This window comes from Plasmodium knowlesi, assembly GCF_000006355.2.
Source record: "Plasmodium knowlesi strain H genome assembly, chromosome: 12".
NCBI lineage: Eukaryota > Apicomplexa > Aconoidasida > Haemosporida > Plasmodiidae > Plasmodium > Plasmodium knowlesi.
Window position 1 is genome coordinate 477,444 of NC_011913.2, and position 24,828 is coordinate 502,271.

The following is a 24,828-nucleotide window of genomic DNA, read 5'->3' on the forward strand; positions in this document are numbered from 1 at the left end:
GTAATGGATGAGTTACTTCCACTGAGTGTGCTAATTGTTCACCGTTCATATGCCAACATCTTAACGTACAATCACCGTTAACGCCTTTTTCAATTTATCTCTTTTCATGCGCAGGTCTACACCCCTGTGCGATCAAGTAGTTCACCCCTCTGCTGACTTTATTTTTTCTTTTCCATCAACAAAATGTGTAATACTACAGGACAGTAAAAAAAAAAAAAAAAAAAAAAAAAAAAAGGAGGAATAAGAACTATAAATAGGGGAAGGTTAAATTTGTGTTAATATCTACTTTTTAATTACATATCTGCTAACAAATGATGAAATGTACTTTTCGCAAAGGGCTCGTAAGGAGGCTGAACTGCGGGACGCGCACGTTCATGTTTACACATAGGTGCACACCCACAGCGCACTTTGAACTACGTGTCTCTGCGCTGTACATGATTTTGTCGCTTCACTCCCCCCCCCTCCAATTCATTCGAAATGGTTGAAGATAAAATCTATACATTCGCGAATGAATGTAAAAATGGGCACAATAAAATTAACACAAACACACATCCATCATGTGCGTTTGCCTAAGTGAAATTCGGGGGGAAGAAGGCGTGCAGAATTTTAAAAAAAATGGGGGATAATGAATAAAAAGACTGGCAATATATAGCCAAGAAAAACACAACACAACACTTGTTAATAAAAAATGGAAAAAGACAAAGGGGGTGGAGGGATGGGGGAAAAAAAAGGAAATAAAAAAAAAAAAAAAGGCTTATAAAAAAAAAAATGCTGATCTCAAAATGTGGTGGCAAAATCCTGTCGCTGGATGCTGCCCTTGTGTTCTCCCCTACTGATGTGAACTCAGCTTACTAAAGAGTTCCCTTCTCTGTTGTAGGGGCAAACTTTGAAAGGTCCTGTAAAAGTCGTCCATCGTTTTCTGATGGTGCAGATCCTTCGTTAGTCGCTCTATATCCCTCAGCGTATTTTCATTCAAAATTTTGCTGCACACTTCGTAGTCGTCCTCGTCGGAGGAGGTGATGTCACTGGTGAGCTTTTTGAATTCTTCACTTTGGGTCAAAGAAGTTCCGTATTTTCTGCTAAAGGGGAGGGAAGCGGGGACAATCGCTTATACAGTTGGTTCTGCAGGTAGCATGTATGGTACATACAAATAAACACAGATGCCTACATACGCAGATACACACACATGTATGTAGGAGAGGTTATTTTCCCCCATAGAGGTGCTTACCTCAACGTGCTCATTAACAAGCGCCGCACGAGGCGATAGTAAAAGAAGGAGCGGGCTTTCTCCCAAGGAACGATTTTCCTAATCACTCCCTTGGACTTCATGCATTTCGACACATCGTGAAGATCTGCATATCTGTGGCACACTTGTAAATAAAATGGCAATAGCTCCTTTTCTTTGTCCTCTATTTCTTGTTTTATTTTAGACACGCCATCCTCCTGCAGCGGGGTGGTAATAAGTGATGGGCACATCGGTGTGGTTGGGAACGTGCAGATGCATAGTAAGAAGAATGTTGAACTAACACCACTGTACCTCCACTATGAACCTACCTGCGCTTCGGACAGCCGCTTGTCCAGAGTAATTATAGACGAGTCAATACCGTGCATCAGCTTCCTTATTTCTGGTAACCTAAACTTCACCTCAACAATTCCGGGTGGCTCCAAAATTCCTCCTTTACTGTTCGTATCTGCATACATCTCGATGATTTGGCTATTCAACGTTTCGTCTACAACAACCCATGATCCACCTCTCAGCTCTCCCCAAATTGGGATGTACACAAAAACGGGGTGCTTGTAATTAACCAACTGATTAACAATCATTGATCCGAATTTTAAAATACTGTTAAACATATCCATTGTACCACCTGAAAACCCTCTCCAATTGGCAAAAACAAATAGGGGTAAATTTTCTTTATTAAAATCTTCAATAGACTGAGCAGTTTTATATGAATTGTCCGGGAAAAAAACACATGGTGCTTGTGTTGATCTCACTGCTTTGGTCTTCAATGCTGGATCGCACGGAACATCTTGCGTTACTAAATTTCTGTTAACAGCTATAATTCCCACCGGGATGGAACCCAATTTTCCCCTCCCCGTTATTATCCCTTTTCCCCATTCATTCATGTATTCGAAATAGCTATTTTTGTCTAAGAATCCCTGCTTCGTGTCTGTTCCCTTTATAAGTTCTATTACATCTGCGTTTTGTATGTTATCCATGTCTATGTCGTTAATTCTTTGGAAGTACACTTTTGGAGGTTCCTTCTCCGATGTGGGTTTCTCTTCCTCCTCGAAAAGTTTCTTTACTTCCCTTTCTGCGCTCTCTACCTTACCCTGCTCATAGTAGCTATTTCCACTTGTCTTCTGGCGCACCTCCTCAATAACATCATAATAATGGTCACTCGTTTTGGGTACATAGGATAGCCACTTGAAAATTTTGTCCACACCATCCTGATCATTGTGAGCTTCTAGTTGAGATATGCCATTTCTCATCATAATTTTTACCCCTCCCAATTGCTCATTGCTGACATAGACCTTTTCTCCTAATATTTTATTTAGGGCATTAAACCCTGTTAGTAAAAGGGAAGAGCCTTTCTTCTGGATGGTTCTTTTCCCGAGCCTAACAAGGTAAGCACCGATGCCAACACTTCTTCCGGTAACATATGATAGGGTAAAAATTTCATCATATGCTTTGGATGTTTCACCAGCGATAAGACCACTCCCCCTTAAATTTTCCACTCCAATATGGTTATTTAAGTTTCCTACTATACCTTCAATTATGTATCTTTTCTCCCCATTTTTAATAACTTCCTTTAAAAATATTATGTCTTCCTTGGATATTTTATTTTTGACCTCTTCTGTTATATAAATATAATCATACCCCAGTTCCTTCTTTTCTTCGTCTTTCCAACTGACTTGAATTTTATCCATCAAAAAATTGTACAGCCCAATTCTTGCACCTGAATTGCACGATATATAAATGCGCGGAATTTTCTTCTCCCTCGCGTAGCTAGATATGGCATAAAATAACTGATCTTCCACTACACTGAATGAGCCACCATGGGTAGTTATATCATTTATGATAAAAATGACATCTCTGCCTTCTTTGTATTCGATTGTCTTCACGTTCATCAACAGACCAATGACGCTCAGTTTGTTTTGGCCTACGTTTAGCTTGTCTGACAGATACAGCGCGTTTCTTATCTTTACTTCGTCTTCGCTGAGGCCATCATGCCGAGGAAACAACCCACCCGTATGACACATGGATTGCTTCGCTATGTTACCCTCCGCCTTGGAATCTTCCACTCCATGTAGTGCCTCCAAGTCGAGCTTAAACTCCTTTACGCTATTCACATATGTGAACAGATCCTTGGATCCTCCGTTATTCATCCTGTTTAGGGAAATATTTATAGCCTTCACAAAATCGTAGGCATATAGCGTATCTATATCTCTAGCCCTTTTTCTTTTTAAGTACAACGCGTCAACGTCAAAGATGGGTACACTTCCAACTTCCTCGATTACATTATTTTCTCCATCAAACAGCACGTGCAATCTTAGTATTTTTTTTGGTTCCAATTTGAGTCTCCCCTTGGCAGATTCTCCTCCCTTTCTGTAAACACATGCATATACATCGTTCACGTAGTTTTCTAGAAGAAACTCGTTATGCCTATTGAGGAAGTTCTTCAACGCCTCTACAATTATATTTAATTCGTCTGCGTCATTGTCTTTAACTTCATCTAGTACTATATGGTAAGTTATGTAGCTGCTGAGCCTTGCGTCCTGCACTTTCGGGTTCAGTCTAGCTATTTTTATATCATTGACCGCTTCTTTAAATTCTTCTGTGAGTGCGTCTTGGAACCACTCCTTCTCCATCACATGGGATAAGTCCTGTCTTGCCATGATATTCTCCCCTTTTGGTGGAGTTTCCCTCAGTACAGACACTTCACCCTTTGGAAGATTACACACATGGATCACCCTCTCTGCAAATAGCGACTGGATTTTTTTATTCTTTTTGTACATCCCGAGGAATACTTTGGTACCTTTAAATATTTTCTCATCTACACTTTCTAGGTCATAATTTTGACAGTTCTTTTCAAAGGAAAAAATATATCTTTGGTAGGGTAGCAGATTTGTCCTTCGCCCTGAGTGGATCTCCTCCCCGCTGTATCCCTCTCCACCCCACTCGTAAACATCCCCGTACCTCTCCCCAAAATAGTGATAAATGTATAAATGCTTACACATATTTTTTATATGTTCTACACTTCCTTCATAGTCATTAGGGAAATGTTCATTTCTGTTAATAATATGAATGCTCTTTATACGTCCATCGGTAGGATTCATTCCCCCTTTGTCCATAAATTCATCCACATATACAGTACCTTTCTCATTTAGGATGAGTAAATTTTCTTCTTCCGAATTGTTTATAAAAAATTTAAGGCAATCATCACGCACTAGTTCCGTTTTGATATCAAAGTGTTTATACAAATTCTGAACGTATATTTCTAGAAGAGTGCTCTTATTTTCTGTGGTAAAAAGGGATGGAAGGAACATATGCACGTCTGAAGGACTCCCCAAAAATGTATTCACTACACGTTCGCAATAGTTTCTATAGCTGATCAAAGTAGAAGAGGGCGTAAATGTATCAGTTGAAAATTGTCCCAATCTTGACCGTGTAATGATGCTCTGCTTTATCTTTATGTGTTCCTCCAGTTGGCTAATTTTATCACCAGAAAGGTGACTCCTATCGTTTAATGCACCTTTTACCAAATCAACCAAGCGCATACGTTCCGCCATGTGTACTATCGCCCTCGTCAGTAGAATTATGTTGCCAAATAATTTCCCTCTAAAGGATGTTATCACTTTTAGTTTATCCAGAAGGTCATTTGGCACTTCACTGAGTGAAGATAACCCACTGTCTAGTAAGTATTTTAAAACTAATAAAACAAATTTTATGCTTAAATAGTTATAGGTATATGCATGGGCAATTTCATATTTTTTTTTTTTCTCGTTCCTAAACTTGGTGTGCAAAATATCGTAAACTTCTACCTGCGTGATGTTTTCTTCTTCAGCAAATAGTGAATTGTACTCTATAAACTTTTTTAAAATGTAAATAATGTTAGGGATGAAGTTTCGTTTATTTTTCACTAATTGATTGAAGCATTCTTCGTAATCCTGCTCATATCCTTTTAGTAAATATTCTACTCTCTTCATATTCGGGATGTCTAAAAGGAATTGTTCCTTTCTGGGTTCTTCAGCGGTGGACGGGTGACCACCTGGAGAATCCACCCCCGGCGTATCCCCCCCCACTTGTGTGCGACTGTTGGAGGTGCATTTGAAAGTTCCTTCCGATGCACTTTTTGATGCACTTTTTGATGAACTTTTTGATGAACTTTTTGATGAAGTTTTCGATGCCTCCTTATTTTCCGTGCCCCAATTGAGCGTACCCTCGTTGGACGTCTTCTCATTGGAGGCATTCCTCGTGGACACAACTTCGCTCGACGAATTTTCGTTACGGTTCCTCCTTTCGCTAGTTGAAGAATTCTCGCAGGTTGAGTTAAGGCCAGTAGAGTTTTTCCCCTGGTGAGCACTTCCCGACTCATCATTCACCGTGTGTGCACTGGACGACTCATTCGCACACTCCCTGGATTCAGAATTGGAGTACGATTTGTTCGACTCCGCGGCTACGTCCACTCCCATCTGCGCAGATTCGTCCACATCTGCCTCCACCTTGACGCTCGTGCTGACACTGGTGGGTGCCGCCGACCTTTCGTCGGACGAACTCAAACTAGTCAGGTACTCCTTGAAGGAATTAAATTTCTCGTTCACGTAACTCGCTGCGGTATGTTCCTTCTTATCACTGGTTTTCTTGCTTGCAAATAAGCGGAATATATTTTTCCTCTGCTTTAGGAATAGCCGATTCTTTGTGATTCCTTCCTTGGATGATACTTCGTCTTGTTCGAAGGAGGAGAAGAAGGAGGTATCCTCTGACTTGGTGGCATCCATACCGTGTTGTGTCCCAGCAGCATTTTCACTCAGACGATGCATTTCATTTGACGCATGGTTTGGCACAACTCTCAGTGTCCCTTCATCGTCACAATTTGCAGTTCCCTTATACAAATGACCTCTTCCCATTTTTTGATCACTAATGGGCCAGACACCTTCCGTAGACTCATACGTGGGGACAGAACCGAGCATAACATTTTCCCCCTTAATGGGATATGACAGTCGACTTGCTTCCTCTAACTCGTATGCATACTTATTCGATAAGTCCAAATGTCCAGTGAAGGTTTTAATTTCGTTTTTCTCTCCCCGCTGAGTGTTACTATCAAGAGAGTTTTCCTCAATCACTCCCAGGAGATCCCCTATTTTTACAATGGTACCCTCCGACATCTTGTGCCTGAGTATACCCTTCTCTGTAGACTTAAATGTCATTATCATTTTCATGGCCTCGACTTCTATATAGTCTTCATTCTTCTCTATCTTCTCTCCATCCTTTATCAAATATTTTACAATTTTCCCATTCGTATTCGACACCAAATGAAATGGGTTACTAATCTTGGGGATAAAAATACTGTCCTTATCCAGATGCATGTGGATTCCTAAGCTGTCTTCTAAACATGTATACAAATAAGTGTGATTGAAAAAGCTCGCAAATATTTTATTGTTCTTTTTATCATAATCTGCTAAAACTTCGATTTCTTGTCCATTAATTTTTAGAGTATAAAGATTCTCCCCTGTGTTATAGCCCTTAAAATTGTACCTCACATTTTCAAATACGATATCAAACACGTACGCATTTTTTACTTCTCTCTTTAAATTAGTGAAGGCATCTTCCTGTGGCTTAATTCCAATGTCTTCTCTATTGAGCGCATCTTCAATAACTTCTTTTTCCTTGATAAAATGAATGAGTAGTTTAAAAATCGTGGCACACAAAATTATTATATGTACTGCGCTGTAATATATATATTTTTTTTTCTCAATAATTGTATCCAACCAATTTGTCGTTATGTTATTTTCAATAAATGGTTTGCATTCCAAAATTTTTGCTAAATATTTTGTGCCTGTCTTTATTTCTCCGTCTATGTTTAATTTCCTTAATGCGAGGATTAAATTTTTTCTAGCTACTTCTCTCGTTTCTCCTTTTGCAAAAATGTGCCCAATTTGTGAATCAGAAAATTCATGCACGGATCCATCATTGATTGAGAAGTATCCCCACACGTCGTTCGAATTTTGGAAATGGATTCTTTTTACCTTTCCCGAAGTGGGCTTAAAACTGTCGTTGCTATTTTCTGCAGTGATTCTGGCGGCAATCACGTGGTTGCTCACGTGTGGCCTGTTATTATAGAAGTCGAATGGATCCATCTGTTCCGCGCGGGCGGGGGAGAATTCATTAGTTTGGTCTCCTCCATTCTTACTACCATCATCGCAGTCAATACTAGCACCACCGCTGCTTTCGCTCGTACCATTTGGAGGAGGGGTGTAGTCACATGGGGAACCTAACCTGTGAAAGGCCCCTATCGGCGAACGAAAACTCGCGTCCCCGTGCCCTTCCCCTATTCGGTACAACCTCCTAATGTCATCTATATTCTGGAGGGGAATTCCCATGGCCACCTGTAGCTGTATCGAAATAAGATTCGTGTTGGTGATGCCCTCCGACACGGGGTGTTCCACCTGCAGTCGAGGATTTAATTCGAGAAAAAAATAAGTCTGCTTCTCCTGGTCATATAAATACTCAATAGTTCCCGCACCTCTATATTTTATCATTTTTGTTAGACGTATGGATGCCTTTTCCATTTCACGGAAAATATTCGGAGGTACAACTGAGGGGGGCCCTTCTTCAAAAATTTTTTGGAACCTCCTTTGGGTCGTGCAGTCTCTTCCACTAAGGGAGCATACATTACCATACATATCCCCAACAACTTGTATTTCGATGTGTCTAACGTTGCTACAGACTTTCATTAGAAAGATAGGCGAGTTGGGTAATTCCATTTGCACTTGTGTGTAGGCTTTCTTTATTTCTTCTTCGTTCTCCACTTTCCGAATACCTTTCCCCCCTCCTCCTTGTGATGCTTTTATCATAACAGGGTATCCAATCCGTTGGCACTCCTTTATACAGGCATCTAAGGAATGTATGGTAGATTTATTGTATATATCTTCACTAATTTTTTTATCAAAATTATCAACTCGTATGCTGTCTCCACTCCATTTTACAACTGGTACATTTACACTTTGTGCCAGAATATTAGCAGATATTTTATCTCCTAAGGCTTCCATTACATCTCCAGTTGGTCCTATAAAAATGATGTTCTCCTTTTCCAACATGGTGGAGAGTAGGGGATTTTCTGAACAGTGTCCCCATCCTGGCCAAACGGCATCCACTTGTTCCTTTTTTGCTATATCCACAATTAGCTGAACATTGGCATAGTTGTTGGAGTTTTTTCCAGGAGGTACCTTTATAACTTTGTTGGCAAACGAAATGTATTTTGCATTGCTTGATATGTCTTCTTCTGTGGCTAGCACTATGATCTTAATTAAGTTTTCCTCAGAAAAAGATTTAAATAGCCATTCCTTTATTGATAAAATGCATTTCATCGCTGCCATGCCGTTATTTGCAATTAGTAATTTTTTTATTATCTTCCCATTCTTATTTTTTACGAAATTAAAATATGGGTACCTTCTCTCCTCTATGTACTTTGTGTATTCCCTATAGGCCTTTTCCTTTGCCCTCTCTTTTTCTTCATATGTTAGGAAATCGTTGGAGTCGCTTGAATGAATGGCAGGAGAAGCAAAATCATTCTCACCGTCGTGAAAATTCTGCGCCTTGGTACGGTGCACCCTTCCCTGTAACGGGTTTCGTTCCTTCTGCTGTACAGGAGAGTTACTTACCGGGCCGAGACACACATCACCCCCATGGGTACCCTCCTTTCGGGAGAGAAAATCATTATGGCCCCTAAAGCTGTAATAAAGTCTGTTCAGATGTTTCTTCCTCTTTTTTACCTTCCCTTTGTTTAGCCGTCTACCATCCATTAGTACATCTCCCGAACGATCCTGAGGAATGATCACATCGCCACCCTTGTAAGGTATGGGAGAGGATTCCTTAATCAGATCCATCATAAAAGTGAGATTGTCTTCTATGTTGTTTTTCCTTCTGACACTCTCCTTGGCAAAATCCCCGTTTGAGAATACATCGGACATTTTTCCTGGGCTGTAACTAGCTGAATTCGTATAAAGATTGTCGTCGCTCTTCCCATTTTCATTGTTCATATTCCTTGGGTGGTGAGTTTTTCCTGGTATGTAGTTCCTGTTGTTGCGATCAATCGATGTGACACTCATAAAGCCTTCATCGGTGTGACTACTGAGGCTGCTAAGCAATTCATCTGTTAATTCCTCAATCGTCCTCTTTTGCTCAGTGCACTCTTTCTCGTGAGCAACATTTTGCTCCGCGGTACCCTTACTTGAGTCCCATTTTCTCCCACTTGAAGATCTGCATATAGTGGCACGCGGGGAGTTATTCTCTTTGAACGAAGACGGCGAACTCTTCTTCCCGTTCTTCGAAATATTCGTCGAGTTATCTCCACTTCTCCGTCTATTATTCTTAAAAAACGAACTTAGCAGTTCGGTTCCTTTGGACACGAAGAGTGGTACATACCTGTTCCTGTAACTCTCATGAAGAATATTCTTGGTTCCCTTTATTCTACTCTGATATACTTCCCTCGTTTCTGTGTTGATAAGGTTGTTTCTATTGACATTATTATGCATGTGTACATAGCAATTCGTGTTGTTATATTTTATGGGCTCTACAAAGTTTTGGAATAACAGAACAAGCGAAAATGCTCCTGTGAGGCCATTAACCATTTTCTGATTCTACCCCATTTAATTGCCTTTCGGTGCTGCTGAATGTGCGGCGAGGCGTGCACACATAAGGATGGGCGAGCTACGTGACTGCATACAGTGTGCACCTATATACAGCGTGACTACATACGGCGTGAATATATAATACTTGCGTATGTGTAAGTATGAGATATGGCTATTTTATTTTCCCCAAGTACACACTGTCACTTTCCATGCAAACGTAATTCTCTTTTTTTCTCCTTTTTTTAACACATGTAAAGGCCTTGTTGGCGCCATCAACCTGCTACCAGTTTCCACCTGCACGCTTGATATTCCTTCCGTCTGTCTGGTCTTCACGGTCACTAAAAACGATTCGAACCCTTCCGCGTGGACATACCAATTACACGAACAAATTTGTTGTAAAAAAAAAAAAAAAAAAAAAAAACTTGGCGTAGAAGGCGAGGGACAAACTACTGAGAAAGCCATGCCCTCCTTGAGTGGCGTATGCAATAATTGTGTGTCACTAATCGTGTTACGAATGTGGCACCACGAAAAGCTCGCCCTGAAACAACTCTACAAACAAAAGCTGCGCGCGACGCGGCGCGAAGGAAAAAAAGAAAAGTCACCTTTTGAATGAATTGTTCTTCTTATGGAAAATAAAGGAGCGGGAAAAGGAAGGCGAAGTAGGGGGTAGAAAAAAGAAAAAATTGCAAAAAATATAAACACAATTATACTCACATGTAGGCAAAACAAACTTCCACTTAACAAGTACAAAAATTTGATAACACAAGTATCTAAATTTTGTCAAATGTTGCTCTGCCTTTATTTATTTATTTTTTATACTTTTCCACTTTTACAAGCACACAAATTTTTTAAATTTCCAAACGTTGCTTTTGCGGTGACGTTTTTTTTTTTAAAAAATTGTACACAACGTTTTACTTAAATTTCACCTTCACTTGATTTTTTAAAATATGTGGTTACATTTTTTTCCATTTAATCGTTCACTTCATCAATGCAGTTACGCATGTTTTTTTTTTTTTTTCTTTTCTTTTTGAGGCAAAATTCGTTCACACTTTAATAAATACCTCCAAGACGTTGCTTTCCACATATAAACATAAAAAGGGAGCATACAAGTAGGTACAAACATAAGCACATGTAAGTAGGTACAAATGCACATACATAAGCATCTTATTAGTTTTTTCTTTTTTTTTTTTTTTTTTTCTTAATTTTTTTTTTTTCCTTCTTTTGACACATTTATGAATTTCCACAAACACAGGGGTGTGAAGAATTATTCTTTTTTCCGGGAATAAAGTACATTTCCGTAAGGCGCGAATTTATTTTGCGGGGGGAAAAAAAAAAACGTGATTTTTATTCGTGTGAGGGACATAAGTATCGAAAGAATTCTCACGTGCATGCGTACCTACCTATGTATGTATGCATTTATATTTACATATGTGTATATATGTTCGTTAATTATCCGTGCGTAGACGCACAAGGATTTAACCATTTCTTCTTCGGTGTAATTGGGAAATCGTGACAGAACTGCAAAATTCTGAAGAGTGCGCTGAAAAAAAAAAAGGGGCTACATTTAAAGTATTTTTTTTTTTTTTTTCAAATTTTTGCAGAATTCAATAAAAATCAGTTAACTTTTCCATAAATCAACGAAAAAAAAGTAATGTAGATTTTTCCTCCTTCACACTGTCCCGCATAAAATCACGTTTTTTGCAATATTCCTCCCTTGCCTACATGGGGCACGCGTACACTTGTGTACACATTCGGGGCGCGGCATACACAGAAAGGGTATGCGTGCACATCACTTGGAGTAAATTCGCGCAATCGCAAATGCAGGGCCTATACTTATGTATATGAATATTTACATACTCCCATTTATACCCTTATCATGCGCATAACAGGGTTCCTCCAAAGTAGGCCACCTGCATGCCACTTTAAAATTCCTTCCCATATAGAAGAGGGGGTGTCTTATTTAAGGAAAAAAAAAAAAAAAAAAAAAAAAAAAAAAAAAATGACCCCCTTTGCACGCACTAATTTCACTACATAAAGCATCCCCTGCCCCTCGAAAGAACAAATTTGTAAAGCACATTTTGGAGAATTTATCCCTACATGAAGGGCGCAAAAATGATTAATAAAAGAAAAATATTATTCACGGCAACATTTTAGAGCACACCGCTGAAAGGCCATTTTGCAAGAAAAATAAAAAAACAAAATTGACGCTAATTTTTCTTATCCTGTTCGTACAACATTCAGATAGAAGACATTGTTAACTGTACGAATCCTCTTTTTTTTTTTTTTTTTTTTTTTTCTTGCAAGTCTGCGGGGTGGCACGCAAGAAATGCTACCTGGTAAATATTGTTTATTTGAAAATGTAGAGGAGACAGGGGCACACCTTTTTTTTTTTTTTTATCTTGTCGCGTCAATCCCAGCCCAAGGCGAGTGAAGAAAAATCGAAGGCGCAAAAACCGAATGGCGCCCTAGCTCGTGCAGAGCGAAGTAGGCAACTGGGTGAATCTGCCCCGCCCCGAAGGAATGCGGGGGAAAAAAAAAAAAAATTGCATGCAACGTTATAAAAATGGGGGAAGCACGACGACTGAAATGGCTACACGGGGAAAGGAATCCATGTTGCATTTAAATTAAAAAAAAAAAAAAAAAAAAAAAAAAAGAATTAGAGATAGTGATAAATCCAGGAAATCACCAAAATTGAGAACTTCCAACTGAGTAGGAAACTACCAAAAGTTATAGATGAAGAATGAGGAGTGCTGAGTGTAGGAGCATAAATTCTGACTGAACCCAGTCGAATGCTACAATTTGACATACCAACCTGGAAGGAGAATTATCACAGGGAAAATTACCCCGACTACCACTCTGCCCTGTCAAGAAGGCCCCCCGACGGGAGGCATAGTAGTAGCAAGCACATAAAACCGCGCATATTATCGAGCATATTATCGTGCTCATGCCCATGTAATTACTGTACATACGTACATTTTCGTGTAGCCCCTCCCTATGAGCACACTATGATGCAGGCGGAATACTATCCGAAACAAAACATAGTGTCCCTGAACATCGAATTTAGCAGCTGGGCCAAGGCGTTCCTGACCGACTTACGAACATCAAAGAATCTCCTCAGTTGCACCAAGGCGTCTATCATAATTAAGAAAAAAAAGGAAATTCGAAATTTCTATTTATATAAAATTAAGCTGAGGCTACTATATGACAATTCCTCCAAACGTCCTGGCGTTTCAGTTGAGGGAGAAAAGTTGAAGCAAAAGAATTCACCCTTGGATGATTTCACAGACGGAAATAACACCCCATCTGACTCCCCCCTGCCACGTAGGAAGAGCAGCCTGTACAATGCATACACTAATGTAGAGGGAGGAAATAAAAGGAGTGTAATTTATAATGAAGAGAAGGAGGTCAAAGCGAGTAGTGGAAAGGCAACAAGTTCTGCGAGAAATGATGGAAAGTGTCTGGTGAATGGAGTTGAATGGGAAGGCTTCAATGGGAGAACACACTCCCCTCTGTATACGAAACAGGAGGATGAAGCTAAAAGTGGGACGGAGTACACACCGATGAATGTAGGACACCGAAGGGGATACCACTCCAGTGAGATAAATAATCATACAATGGAAAATATACAACAAAGGAGCGAAAAAAACTTTAGAGACAACCATTTCGATACAGACCACCTGTTGAGAAAAAAAAACATTTTTTCGAAAGACTTTCCCATCTTTGAAAGGGCCCATTTGGCCAAGTATCTATTTTTGCCCTCCGCCTTGCCAGTACAAAGTGCCAAGATCAAATCCATCCACTTTGTGCTAAATGAAAGGCTGAACATATGCATCCTCCTAGACCTAATCATAGGCAGAAAAAAAAACAACATTGTCCAGTCCAGCATAAATAAAGAATTACACGACATGCTAAGGATGCAGAAAAGTACCCTTCAGTGTAAATCATGCAATGAAGACGTTATCATATGTGGAGATGTTAATTTTATTTTGCCAAACCTGTACTTAAAAACGGCAGATTTTTTGGAGCACGCGTTTTGCGAAGAATGTACCACCTTCTCCTTTGATGGGTTAAAAAATGTTGACCGAAATATTTTCCTCTTCCCCAATTGTTTGTTTTTTCATTTTAGCTTAGTAAAAGAGAGTCACCTAGCTGTTAAAGCAAATTCTTTGGATCATTTTCGCTGTTTAATTTTTTGTAATTTTTGCTACAATACCCTTGGATATTTAGAAAATCAAAGAAATCACACGTATTCCTGCCACAAAAATAAGAACATGAGTGATAAGCTTCAAGATGTTTTTCTTGGTTCACTTCACGAGGTGCACCGAGGGATGTACACACAACTGGACAATACCACTATGTTGATGCGCCCTGGGGATCTTCCATATATACAAAGCAAAGCAGATAGAGCAAATTTGATCCATCATTTGGACGTTGCCCCAATGGAGAAAAAGCAGGCCGTGGAGGAAACGAACGATGTACTCCTTTCAGAGGAAAATTTCCATGGGGAGAGAAAGCACACGGAGAAGAAGGACACCCCGAAGAACAGTAACGAAGGTCTCAGATTAGACCACAGTGGAGGAAATCTCAACCCATGCGGGGAGATAACGCCCAAGCTGTACCTCCTTAAGCACAAAATAAAAATGACATTAAATGGGGGAAATATCTTCAAAAATTACAATCATGTACTTTTTCTAAATGAATATATGCACTATAAATGTGAAAAAAAAAACACAACACTTTTTTATTTAAGGAGTAACCAAAAAAGGAAAATAATCGAAGTGAGGATATTCATAAGGACACTTTATATTTCTAAAATTTTGGACAAGGTAAAAGATCTTTCCAATTTTTTAGGTGTCCAGAAAGTGATGAAAATATTCTTTTGCATAAAAGAGGAATCCAAATTGAAGCTTCCTAATTCGGAAACTATTGAACTTTCGAGGGAACTATACGAGGATATTTTAAAAATGCTGGTCGCGTATTCCTTTAGAGGTTGTGCCCCCGGAGCAAAGCTGTGCTCATATCTGCACCTGGTCCATTAGGGATGTCTTTCTACACCCCTTTTATGCTTCAGCTTGGTTAAAAGAAAGGGAGAAAAGCTTTTAGCGGCGTAAAATTATAACATCGCGCGTAGATTTATGTGTCCATTTCTTTGACCTTTTTTTTTTTTTTTGTGAACACAGTATCATTGTATGCTATTCTTTTTCCCCGCCCTTTTTTGTGTCGACTCCGTTTTGTGTTTTAATTGAATCACTTTTTAATTTACAAAGAGTTACAACCCGGTCGCGCGACCAGGGTTCAACTTAAAAAAAAGAAACTACTTCGAATGATGTAGACAACATCGGATTAAAAGAAAGAAGAAGAAGAAAAAAAAAAACACGTAATGATACAAGCGCATACGCGTGTACACGCCAGACGATTATTATGACTAAATCAGGAGGAAAGAAAAACTTCAATGAAGATAAAAAAAAAAAGAAAAAAAAATTGGAAATGAATGTAGGGTGACAAATTCGGATTGCTTTTAAAGAATGGCGAATTTAATTAAACACATATGGTACAATCAAAAAATTTTTACGGGGGTGAGATGTTAAAAAAGGGGAGGAAAACCCTGTTGTGCATATGCTCGAGTATAACACGATGGGGTGGTAAGGTGGGATTTTCCAACTTCTGTCTTGCATCTTCTTACTACTTCAAAGGAGCCGCTTCCAAACAAACTGCACGACTCCCTAGCGCCCTGTCAGGAGGATCACGTGCAGCTTAGACGTGATGACGCCAATCATGGTACCCAGCACGAAGGCCAAGAAGACGATGTTGGGTGCCAACTTGAGGTACTGCTCCTTCTTCCGCTTTCTGCAGACTTCAGGAATTTTCACGAAAACAGAGTTAGACAAAATCCCGTGACAAAATCCGAAGGCGTAGGATAATCCCATTAAAAAGTAAGAATTGTAAAAAATTGAACTGTGGTAAATAACTAAACTGGCAAAAATGGGTAAAAATCCAATCATCACTAATTTGATAAAGAAGAAGGCGCAGAAATTCATCTTCAAAAAGTAGGAATCCAAAAAGTGAACCAACAAATGGGCCGATGAGTCTCCGAAAAGTAGTAATCCAGACAAGAGCCCTTTCATTTCTTTGCTCGATTTAATACAAATAGGAAAAACTGTAGGGTAAATCTGAAATGCTATGAAATTTGCTAAGAAGCCAATAATAACATATTCCCAAACAACAGAAATGGATTTCACAGAGTCCACCAAAATCGTTTTATTAATGAGGAATCCTTTATCTTCATATTTTTCTCTAAGTCTCTCAACAAATGGAAGCTTGTAAATTTTTTGCAAAATAAAAAAGGCTGTTAGCGCAATGCATGAGAAGACTCCACAAAAGAGGGAAAACATTTTACGAAATTTATTTTCATCATCTGCGAAGAAGACATAGGCTCCAAGTACGTACAAAATAAATACCACAAATCCGGATAGGGACAATCCACAAACATACGCTGTACAGTACTGCTTTCTAAAGAGAACACATATTTTCATTGTAGTCATTTTTATAACACATGCTATTATTGCAAATGGTATAACGCTGAAAATAACTATCTTGTGTCCTATGTAGTCGGTCTTGAAACACACCACTAAATATATTAATGTTAAAAAGAGTGTGGAGAGAAGTGGTTGGAACAAATTCCATTTCAATCTGTAACTTCCAATGAGGTGTAAAAATACACATACAACGATGAACACTATGCTTTCCATTAGAGCAAACTCCGTTATCAGTATATCCTTGACATTAAATGCCTGCCTGAAATAATCACCCATTGATACTATTAGGAAATAGGGCGCGTCTGATATAATTGCTACTAGGGCATATGCTATTGACAGTAACTTGTAGTACGACTCCTCCTCCAGCTCGTCCTTCTTGTCTATGTCGTACTCGCCTAGCCCTTCTATATCTTCAATGGATTTTTTCTTCATTTCGCACATGTCAGCCACTCGCATCCTTTTGTCTCTCTTTGCATCTTCGTCTACGCCGCTGGGCTTGCTCAGCCCAACTTCCTTCTTATTCAGCGCAAATTCTTGCATATTCCTTTTTGCGCACACAGTTCCAGCTTGGTTTGCAAAATATATAGCGGTATAACGATATAGGCCGCTATGCCCACGTACCGATTTAGCAACAGGACTTTAGAGTAATGGCCCGTTGCGCACTACCCCCAACTGTGCGTCCACTTTTTTCTACCACGTGTCTGCAAAATTTGACGCACGCACAGAAAAAATTAAAGATGGAAAAAGCACGATCGACGTATTTTTGCCAGTCCGTCTATACGCTCCTAAATCCAAATAGGAACTGCGCAGCAAGGATTACGCCTGGGCTTGCGTAACGGATTGTCCATGAGGACATTTGCGGCGTCTTAATTAAATGCGGATGTACGGAAGGGGCGCGCATGCATACGTGCGTGCATATATATGTGTATATCACCTTTGCATGTATTGTGCCCCATGCGAATAATAAAGTCGAATGCACGCGGGCCCTCGAAGCTAGGTGCGCATCCCAATTCTGGCGAGGCAAATCAGTCCTCCGCGATATTCACCAGATTTCCCTCGCAAAAAAAGTGTTTTGTCAAAAAAAAAAAAGAAAAAAACTACTAAATCGAATAAAACAAAATATTTTGGATAAGAAACAGATCAACCACCTTTTACTTTGCTAAAAAGGGGAAAGCACATTTCCGATTCCTCTTCGTTTTTGCTTTTGGGAAGGTTTGCATCGTGCTAGTCGTATTTATATGTATGCCTATAATGCATTCGTCCCTGCAACTACCCTTAGCCATAAATGGGAAAGGCTTCAGCTTTTACTACTCAGGGTAGTTTATGTATTTACAATTGGTGGCATAAATTAAAAAGGCTAAACAATGCATGCATCTGAATATGCCTCTTTAACCTTTTTCTGAACTTTACTAATGTATTTTCCTACTCGCGTAGGTGATTTATTTATTTTTTTTTATTTTCTTTCCAAAAAAAAAAAAAAAAAAAAAAAAAAAAAAAAAAAGAAAAAGAAAAAGAAAAAAAAGGGAATAATTTTCCCTCTCCATCATGTGGTTCCCAAAAAAAATTAAACTCCAAACGGGACGCTAACAAGAAAAAGTACTACCATAAGCTTAGCACCACCCTAAATTGCGCATTTACATGCAACCGACCTGCAACCAATTAGGATGGAATTTCCTTTCTAGTGGACCATCTTTTTTTTTTTAGAAAGTGCCATAACCTATTTGAGTGCCACTCCGAGATACATGGACTTTGCATCTACAGCTTGGTGCACGTTCCCACTTAGGGGATGAATTCAATCCGGCAATAAATTAGTTAAGGCAATGTTTGGCTTTATATTTTTATTCCTTTTCCCATTTTCCCATTGATATATATACATGACCAAGAACGATTCTTTCCGTTATTAATGGTGCCCCCAATTGGAACAGCCCCGCTTATCGGGGTTAAATTGCGAATTATTTTATTACGACCTGAATGCTTTCTGCGCTAATTGCACTTTGTTTTTTTTTTTTCGTCAGGGCTTCGCTTCTCCAAGGAGAGGCGCTTCACCCTTCGGTTCTACGTAAGACGGTTGTAACTCGTGGTCTTCGACGTGCCTTCCGCAACATTTTTATCCGCAGGTGCCACATTAAGGAAAACCAGACTTGATGACCCAATTTTGCCATTCGCTCCGTCCGGTATGCCTTTCCCCTTACGCTTAACTTTTCATTTTCCTTTTTTTTTTTTTTTTTTTTTTCTTCCTGGCATATTTGTCCTGCCTGTGCTTTCCTTCTCCAAGGGAAGCAATATTGCCTACTGCGCATTTAAAAACCCTAAAGTCGTCAGGAGGCCTGGAAATTCTTCCCTAGGAAAAAAAAAAAAAAAAAAACACATAATGCGCGTACATTTGCTAAGAACGTCGCTAAACGTAAAGAAGCAAAACTTCTACTTGCTTTGGGGATGCGCCATTTTTAAGGTGCCACATGAAACAAATCTAAGAAAATAAAATCATAATTATATTTTTACATTTTCGCATGTGCATAGATTGACAACCCCCATATAGTATGGGTAAGCTTTCCCCCGTCGAGCGGCATGAGGTAATTATAATTTGTACGTCGCCCAGCGGTTTCTCAAAATTAATAAAATTTTCCCCTCAACGTTTTTCCCCTTATATTATTTTTTTTCATTCTGCAACGCATTATTTGTACATATGTTTTTTTTTTTTTTTTTTTTTTTTTTTTTTTCAAACAACGGCTGGTTTTGAAGCAACCCCCGCTCTGAGCCATTCTCCGCAATGAATTTATCCTTTTTACAGGCTAACGTAAACGTCGATTCATACTTAAGCGCATTTACGTGAACATCTGCGGTGACTTGGAGAGGCTCGAATTTTATGACATCCATTTTTACGTATATAATTTTGCAAGCTCCTCTTTGATTAGTATATAAATATATCCTACCCCCCACCTCCAAGTGTTTTGTTTTTTGTTACCCTAAATGAGCAAATCATAGGGCCCTCATACGTATGAGTAGAAGCCATATGCATAGGTAAACTGTCCTTGAGAAGGTAATTCCCGAGGAGTTATTCTTCCACGTGACAAGCGAAATGACGAAACGCATGCCGAACAAGGCGAGCTCCTCAGCGAGGGGGGGGAAAATTGAAAAAAAAGAAGCAGAAAAAAAGCACGAGGAAGTAGACCATGAGGAAAACTCAAATCAGATAGAACAACCGGATAATGGAAACACAAGAAACATTTTAACCATGGAAAATATTTTGGAGGAAAAAGATAGAGACAACAATAAGAAGGTGAAAAATAAAATAATTTTAAAAAATAGGAAAAACACAAGTAGCACGTTTAACAATAACGAAATGAGAATACTTACCATCCCCAAGCATCGCATATCATCTATAAAAACCAATTGGATGGAATTAATCAAGCCAATTGTGACCCATTTAAAGTTAGAAATACGAATGGTTGGGGACAAAATACAAGTGAGGACATGTAAACTTACTGAGGATAAAAATAACTTGCAAAAATCTTCCGACTATATAAAGGCATACTTACTTGGATTCACCATCGAAGATTCATTAGCCTTACTGAGGATAGACGATTTATATATAGAAAGCTTTCAAGTGAAGGATGTAAAAATATTAAAAGGGGATCACCTGTCCAGGTGCATTGGCAGAATATGTGGCAGTAACGGGGCAACAAAATATGCCATAGAAAATGCCACAAAAACAAGAATAGTAATAGCAGGAGATAAAATTCATATTTTGGGAAGTTTCAATAACATCAAAATGGCTAGATACTCCATCTGTAGTTTAATTCTTGGTTCAACACAGGGTAAAATTTTTAACAAACTTAATATCCTCGCGAAGAGGATGAAGGAGAGGTTTTAGGGGATCTGTCTTTGCGCCTTTACTTGAAGGGAATGCGATGCTACACCTTCGATGTTCTCCCTCAATAGAGAGTTAAATGCGTATGGGATCATTATCCTACGGTAGATATTATACGATGGACACCCATGAAGAAGGGGGGGTTTATCTCTTACATCTGGATGATGTAACCATGCGGTTTACACAACATCAACAGCCCCCTCCCCTCATACACACTTTACAAGTGGAACTTTTTTGACAAATTGGAAGTTTATTTTTTTATGAGAAGGTGACCCCCCCCATGGAGGTTGCCGAACGTCTTTACCGACGACTTTTTTTTTTTTTTTTTTTTTTTTTTCTTAGTTTTCTTGTTTTTTAAAAAATTTCAACGCATATGCGAAAACTAGTTAAACCCCATTTGATCATTTTGTAATATCCGTTTTGAGCGCAGGCATGTATGGGGAAGGTGTAGGGGCCTCCCCGCCTGTGCGCTTGGTCCATTTATCGCGCCAAGCAAGTGTTCATCAGAAAGGGGTAAATGTAAGCACCAATTTGGGGCCGATTTTTCAAATTGAAAAGAACCCCTTCCGCGCGAACGCGAATAACCACACCTTAGCATTGCCCAAGCGTGCAGACAAAGAGGAGCACATACACACGCACGCAAGTTGGTACAAAAGTATGCCAACGGAGGTCCATACATATATATATATGTGTATGGTGCTTGGTTATTTTCCTAAATACCTGCAGGCACGCTCCTAACAGGATGCAATGCGTTGTTAACTTTTCGATACCTCTTGTGCAAGTGTAAAGAAGCAGTTAACTCTGCAGGAAGTTCACCAAACGAATTGTCACCCCTGTGCGCCGCGTACTTCACGATATGTTTTAAAAAATTGCATCTGCGTTTATTCTTATTTTTTCTTTCTTTTCTTTTTTTTTTTCACTTCCTTTTTTCGATTTTTTTTATTTTTTTATATTAATTTTATTTTTTCCCATTTTTTTTTTTTTTATTCCTTTCTTTTTTTTTTTTTTATTTCCCATTTTTCACTTTTTTTTTTTCCGCCCCCACACAAACGCACCACAATGTGGAACCTGCGTAGTCGGTAGAAAATTGCAAAGTGCAAATCTGGAGGAAAACATGTACCGAAAAAATAGTTACACAAGGTGTAATTACCTTTGGCGAACTAATTTCCCCGCGAGTGGTATTTATAAGTGTTTTTGCGACTGCACACGGGTGTACAGTTTTGTAAAGAATAATGTTGTCCTCTTGTGAAGCCATTATCTGTCAGCCTCCCTTGGATGCAGGCATTCGCACATGTGTATCCGCATGCATGTGCGTATATATACATACGTACACACATGGCGCCCCCCTTACACAGACTGTGAATCATGCGCAGAGTACTCCTATCCCGCACCTGATATACGCGCTGTAGAAATAGCATCCATGGAGGGTCCTTCATATCCCTCCCATGTTGAGAAGTTCACTATCGATTAGCTTCTTCCTCGAGACGAACTTTATTTTCCCAGTGGGTAGTTGTCACGGTTCCCCATTTTTTTTATGTATCTGAAGCACACACCACCGAGTGTCATTACCGTGTGCGTGCAACCACGTCATCCACTTGGACAATAGCGCAGGGGGGGGGTCACCCGCTCCTTATGCAAGTATATGTAAGTGAAAGATGGCGGGTGGACTAAAAATGGGCGCCTTGCGACTGCTCTGTCTGTTGCAGATTTTGCTCCTCTTGTCCACACCGCTCCAGCCGCTCCAGCCGTTCCAGTTACTTCAATCGTTGGTGTCGCCAATTGTTGGCGTATCCGCAAAGGTAACCGTCGGCAATCAGGCGAAGGACGATTTTTTACTAAAAACTTTAGCAATAGATAAGAAGAAACTGGACCCCTCCTACTTTGAAAAATATGATAACTTAAAATGGGAGGGAAAAATAATTGCCATAGGGGATATTCATGGAGATATGGAAAGTTTGAAGCTTATTTTAAGACATGCAAATTTAATAAACGAAAATGATGAATGGATTGCAGAAAATGTATTGCTAGTTCAGGTAGGAGATGTACTGGACAGAGGGATTTATGGCCCATTAATCTATAATTATCTATTTAAGTTACAGAAAGAAGCACCTTTGAAAAAAAGCAAAGTTCTATTAATCATGGGAAATCACGAACAACTAAATATGTGCGGATATTTCAATTACGTAAATCAGAAAGAAGTGGAAATATTTTTTAAAAATAATTTCAACTACAGATTATTCCATTTTGTGTCCACTGCAGGGGAATATTTCAAAAAGTTAATTCGTCTACCAGTAATTGCTAAAGTGAATGACATTCTATTTGTTCACGCGGGGATAAGCAAGCAGATTTCCTCACTTAGCTTACAAACCATACGTTTAAAGACCAGGCTACAAATTGAGAACATGTGTAAAATACTCAGTTACGATAAATCCAGGGACTACGTAAATAGGGAGGGTGTCCTTTGGTATGATCATGTTTCACGCACAGCTCCATACGATGAAAAACAAGCCTGCGCAATTTTATCGCACGTTTTTAACAAATACGGGGCCAAACATTTAGTCGTAGGGCACACTAAACAAATGACACATGAAATTAGCACGTACTGCAATGGTGGTCTTTTTCTCATCGACACGGGGATGAGCCTTTTCATGAACAACGGACAGCCATATCCAAACTACCTTGTTGCGGAGAATGGGATATTCAAATCAGTTCACTTAAATGTTGAAGTAAATAAGAAGAGCAAATATTGCGATTCGTTGGAGATAGAATTGAGGAGCCCAAACAAACAGAGCTTCTGTATACACGCGAAGGAAACACTTCTCTCTCCCCCGAATGGAGGCTGATGCTAACTCGTTTGGGTTATCAGTCGCTTCGTTGGCAATCTGCCGGTAATATCCCAGTAGTCTGGGCAACACGTTCGGTGATATCCAAAAACGTCGCACACATGTTCGTAGTCTTTTTCCTTGTCTTATCTCCGTTTAAGGGGGATGTGGCGGGGATGGTGATAAATTTTGGAATTCGGTTCTTCTAATTTATGGAAAAAAAAAAAAGAAAGAAGGGAACACCTCCTCACCAGAGCGTAAAAAAAGGAGAAAAAGAAAAAAAAAAAAAAAAAAAGGAAAAACACTAATCTCAATGAAAAAGTTTACAAATGAAGGGCGAGAGGAGTACGGTGTTGCGAAATTATTTTTTATAAACTTATTTATTTCTTCTTTTTTTTCCTCCTTTCCTTTTTTTTTTTTTTTTTTCCTTTTTTTTTTCCTTTTTTTTTCTTGTTTGTACAAAACACAGAAAGAACAAAGCAAAAAATAAATAACGGACTCTTGCGGATGTCCGTCGCGCATATTGTGGAAAACGGGCGGAGCGTTTATGCGCCCAAGGGGGGAGGGGGGGGGAGGTACTGCATACCATCCTTTCCTTGTTTCCTAACTTCATGGGCATAGCAAGATCAGTCTACTGCACAACACACATATTTTTTTTTTTTCTTTTTTTTTTTTTTAATTTCTTCTTTTCCGCTGCATTCCTTTACGTGTCCTTCCAGCTATTTTTCTTCCCTTAAACAGAACATTCCTTCTCCTAAACAGAACATTCCTTCTCCTAAACAAAAATTTCCTTCCTTAAACAAAATATTCCTTCCTTAAACAAACATTTTCCTTCCTTGAACAAAACTTTCCTTCCCTTAAACAAAACATTCCTTCTCTTAAACAGAACATTCCTTCTCTTAAGCAGAACATTCCATCCCTTAAACATAACTTTCTTTCCCCCTAAACCTTCTTTCTTCCCCCCTAAAACCTTCTTTTCTTTCCCCCTAAACCTTCTTTCTTCCCCCCTAAAACCTTCTTTTCTTTCCCCCTAAAACCTTACTTCCTTCCTTCCCCCTAAGCCTTCTTTCCTGACCTCCCTGAACCTTCTTTCTCCTTCCCCCTAAGCCTTCTTTCCTGACCTCCCTGAACCTTCTTTCTCCTTCCCCCTAAGCCTTCTTTCCTGACCTCCCTGAACCTTCTTTCTCCTTCCCCCTAAGCCTTCTTTCCTGACCTCCCTGAACCTTCTTTCTCCTTCCCCCTAAGCCTTCTTTCCTGACCTCCCTGAACCTTCTTTCTCCTTCCCCCTAAGCCTTCTTTCCTGACCTCCCTGAACCTTCTTTCTCCTTCCCCCTAAGCCTTCTTTCCTTCCCTTTGAATCTTCCTTTTCCACCTTAATGAACCTTTCTTCTTTTCCCCCCTTAGAAAACCTTCCTCCTTCTTCCTTTTACCTCCTAAAAAATTCCTTCTTTTCTCCCTTTGGAAACCTTCCTTCTTCTTTCTTTTCCCTCTTTAAAACTTCTTCCTTTTTTCCTCCCTTAAAATCTTCCTCTTTCCCTATAAATGTTCTTTTCCTTTCCTGCCTAAGAAACCTTTTTTCCTTTTCTTCCCTTTGAAAACCTTCTCTTTTCCTCACCTTCTCCTCTATGAAAGAAATTAAAAAAAAAAAAAAAAAAGAGGAACCTCTCTCCTTCCGCCTCCTCCCGTAAGGAGTTAATTAGGAGGCCATATGTTATTGTTCTAACCCTAAACCGAGGAGAAAGAA

The 24,828-nt window shown here is 39.4% G+C and overlaps 5 protein-coding genes across 5 annotated transcripts; 3 read left to right on the forward strand and 2 right to left on the reverse strand.

The window, feature by feature from the left end:
• Positions 1-829: 829 nt before the first annotated feature.
• PKNH_1211400 (acetyl-CoA carboxylase, putative) lies at positions 830-9,855 on the reverse strand (the record flags this gene model as incomplete). Its single annotated transcript, XM_002260130.1, has 3 exons — positions 830-1,079; positions 1,229-1,443; positions 1,555-9,855. 3 exons carry the CDS (start codon positions 9,853-9,855, stop codon positions 830-832), a joined length of 8,766 nt encoding a protein of 2,921 aa, XP_002260166.1.
• Positions 9,856-12,644: 2,789 nt separating this feature from the next.
• On the forward strand, positions 12,645-14,894 carry PKNH_1211500 (conserved Plasmodium protein, unknown function; the record flags this gene model as incomplete). The annotated part of the gene is made up of 1 exon (XM_002260131.1): positions 12,645-14,894. One exon carries the CDS (start codon positions 12,645-12,647, stop codon positions 14,892-14,894), a length of 2,250 nt encoding a protein of 749 aa, XP_002260167.1.
• Positions 14,895-15,578: 684 nt separating this feature from the next.
• Positions 15,579-16,931, reverse strand: PKNH_1211600 (nucleoside transporter 3, putative; the record flags this gene model as incomplete). The annotated part of the gene is made up of 1 exon (XM_002260132.1): positions 15,579-16,931. The coding sequence occupies one exon, from the start codon at positions 16,929-16,931 to the stop codon at positions 15,579-15,581; it is 1,353 nt and encodes a 450-aa protein (XP_002260168.1).
• Positions 16,932-19,470: 2,539 nt separating this feature from the next.
• PKNH_1211700 (pre-rRNA-processing protein PNO1, putative) lies at positions 19,471-20,265 on the forward strand (the record flags this gene model as incomplete). Its single annotated transcript, XM_002260133.1, has 1 exon — positions 19,471-20,265. One exon carries the CDS (start codon positions 19,471-19,473, stop codon positions 20,263-20,265), a length of 795 nt encoding a protein of 264 aa, XP_002260169.1.
• Positions 20,266-21,917: 1,652 nt separating this feature from the next.
• On the forward strand, positions 21,918-23,105 carry PKNH_1211800 (shewanella-like protein phosphatase 1, putative; the record flags this gene model as incomplete). Its single annotated transcript, XM_002260134.1, has 1 exon — positions 21,918-23,105. One exon carries the CDS (start codon positions 21,918-21,920, stop codon positions 23,103-23,105), a length of 1,188 nt encoding a protein of 395 aa, XP_002260170.1.
• Between the last annotated feature and the right edge of the window lie 1,723 nt (positions 23,106-24,828).